General features: G+C 49.2%; 1 protein-coding gene across 1 annotated transcript, besides 1 other annotated feature; it reads right to left on the reverse strand.

Annotated features, from left to right (window-relative positions):
• Positions 1–879: 879 nt before the first annotated feature.
• On the reverse strand, positions 880–2,405 carry FPSE_10047 (uncharacterized protein; the record flags this gene model as incomplete). The annotated part of the gene is made up of 3 exons (XM_009263164.1): positions 880–1,886; positions 1,938–2,199; positions 2,250–2,405. The coding sequence occupies 3 exons, from the start codon at positions 2,403–2,405 to the stop codon at positions 880–882; spliced, it is 1,425 nt and encodes a 474-aa protein (XP_009261439.1).
• Positions 2,406–2,486: 81 nt separating this feature from the next.
• Positions 2,487–2,556: a repeat region.
• Between the last annotated feature and the right edge of the window lie 358 nt (positions 2,557–2,914).

The raw sequence follows: 2,914 nt of genomic DNA on the forward strand, positions 1-2,914 counted from the left end.
ACAGCCTTGATGTTGCAATCATTTACGAACCCTGTGAACATGGGGTACAGAGTTTCTATCAAGGGTCAATGCCTTCAAATCCTGGTAAGCATGATACTGTCGGACCGAAACATCTCCAACCGAGGGTTCTTGGCAAGATCATATCTTCTGTCGAAGTCTGAACATTTCAAAAGATCATAGCTCAGTGCTAAGAACCAGACCAGTCCAGTGGCAAAGCTCAAGCTCCAGCTGTACCCGTCGAGACCGTCAAAGTACCGGCCTTCCCTAGTTGCCTCCACCAGCCACAACAAGCTTTTAGCTCCCGCTGATCGGTCCAGACCAAGACGTCAGGATGGACACGAGAGTGATCTACATATGACTTAACGCATGCAACTCTACAATCTTGCTTTTGGGTGGGTATCTAGAATATCCGCTTTTGCAATCTCGATATGATGACAACGGTTTCATAATGGCATCGAAGCTATTGGAGGTCCAGTGTGAAACGGCCATTTACTATTGGTGAAGCGGCGCAATGTCTTTTTGAGGATGTCATCTAGCCTCGTCGTTGACGTCTTGGAGCACGTGAGATGTTGTTGTCGTCATTTGTTTGTGGTACTATATGGAAATAGATAGTAAAAAGACTGAGAAATAGAGGTTTCGCCACGATTTCTAGTGTAGTGAATTTGATAGAGTACCGTCAGACAATGGAAATAGAGAGAGCAAACAGTAGAGCATGTCACCATTGGAGTTGTTCAGTCACAGCAACAGACGGTTATTTGTAACAAGATGGTATATCTATTCTTCTACCTCATAAAACACGAATATATGACCTCTCTAGGTTTTTTGTTTCTCCTCTCAAATGATATGCATTGCTAAAAAACACAAAACAGTCGCTGTCGCTCAAGTGGAATTGGAGTTGTCAGCACAAGAGAAAGCGGAGGAGCCGCCATCCTTCTTGTACGAGTCCATGATACTAACAATAGATCCATAGGTACCACCAATCATCAAGAAGGTTCCAGAAACAATAACAAAGATGCTGAAAGCAACCATGAGGTACCACTTGGTGGTGGGGTCACGCTTGCCCTTGGCGTAGTTGTCATAGAGCCACATGCATCCGTAGAGCTGGAAGGACATCAGCGTACCCAAAAGGGCACCGACAAGAGACACAAGGCCACCAAAGACGGGAATACCGGAGGCGATGAGGTAGGCGATGACGGTGGTGGTGAGAGTGCAGGCGATCCATGTTCCCCAGTGGACAGCGCTGTTGGAAGCGAGATGCTTGGTTCCTCGGAGAAGACGAACAAAGACGTACTTGGCGGCAAAGTGAATGACCAGGACGGTTGTGGCCAAAAGACCAGGCAGAGAAATACCGTAGGCGATGCGCTTGATCAAGGGACCGGCTGAACCGAGAGCGGGAGAAGCGACGTAAGATCCACAGTACAGGTACACAACGATACCGATGACGAGGTAAGTGAGAGTGACACCACTCTGGCACACAATCAGAGAACGGGTATACTGAGCAGGGTTCTTCATCTCAGCAGCGATAGAGAAGAAACCAGGTGTACCAGCATAGGCAAAGATGAGAGACGCGATGGACGAGATGGCCTGGGTGAAGGAGGGGTTGCCAACGACCTTCCAGTCGGACTTCCACTCGCCGCCCTTGGGCGCATCGGAAGGACGGTCCTGGACACCGACGGCGATGGTGACGGTGAAGATGGCAGTCAAGATGCAGACGAGACCGAGCCAGGCGAGCATGCTGATGCGGCCAAGAGTACGGACACTGGCGAGAAGAAAACCGCAGATGGCTGCGACAGCGACAAAGACTGCTGTGCAGGTACCGTGGACAGAGACAGCGTTGAGACCGATGGAAAGACCGAGCATACCGGAACCTCCGACGAAGATCCAGTCTGTGGATAATTAGTAATTGTTTCTGAAGAGTCTGGTGAGAGTAGACATACACAAGCAAAAGGCAACACCAAAGATTTCGCGTCCAATGCGACCAAAGATGAGGTGGCCCGCGTCGTCGATACCGTATACTTGAGGATGGTTGCGCTTGAAGACACCGACCATGTAGCCGGACCAAGTTGTGATTGCGGCGATAACGATGAGGCAGATGATACCGGGGACGATTCCTAGGACGTCAAAGACAGCTGGGATGGACAGAACACCAAGACCGATCTGGGTCTTCATCATGAGAGCGACGGTGCCAATCCATCCGACCTAACGATGTTAGCAACGAGTCAATTGATCGCGTGTGAGATATAACTTACAGCTCGGTAGTTGGGACCTTCATCGGTGATATCACCAAAGACATCATCGTGAACTTGGGCTCCAGCGATGGAAGGAGTGTTGTTCAGACCAGGCTCATTCTCCAAGTCGCGCTTCAGATCCTTCTCGGTGAGGTTGTTTTCGTGTTGGTGCGACATGTTGTCGTCGGCAAAGTCAATTGACCAATAACGAAGAAATCAAGACTAGACAACTCAATGATTGAAGAGCTGAATAGTAATAGAGAGGGAGGAGAGAGAGAGAGAGGGAAGAAAGAGAGGGGAGGTAGAGATAGATAGAAGAGAGAGTGAGTGGAATGTGGAGAGGAGATGATGGAAATCTGGGGATAGTGGGCTCAACTTATACAAAAGATCCATTTCGGACATTATGGAGAGAGATAGTAGGCACTGACCCTGTCATGCCATGGTACCAGTATGTCATGAGAGGTAAGGTATTAGACCGAGCGAGAACCAGAACCAGAACCAGAGTCAAAAAGTTGGAGTGCTAAGGTTTTGCCCCCCCTAGTCGATGAAAGCACGCTATGGGGGTCGATCCCCGTGCTGTTTTATCCATACAGGGTTTAGTTCAGTTGCTTCCCCCAAATGATACTTTGCACCAAGAAAACCTGCAAAGACCTGTTCTTTTTTTCTGATCGCCCCCCCCCCCCCCC

The sequence above is a fragment of the Fusarium pseudograminearum genome, chromosome 1, assembly GCF_000303195.2.
Source record: "Fusarium pseudograminearum CS3096 chromosome 1, whole genome shotgun sequence".
NCBI lineage: Eukaryota > Fungi > Ascomycota > Sordariomycetes > Hypocreales > Nectriaceae > Fusarium > Fusarium pseudograminearum.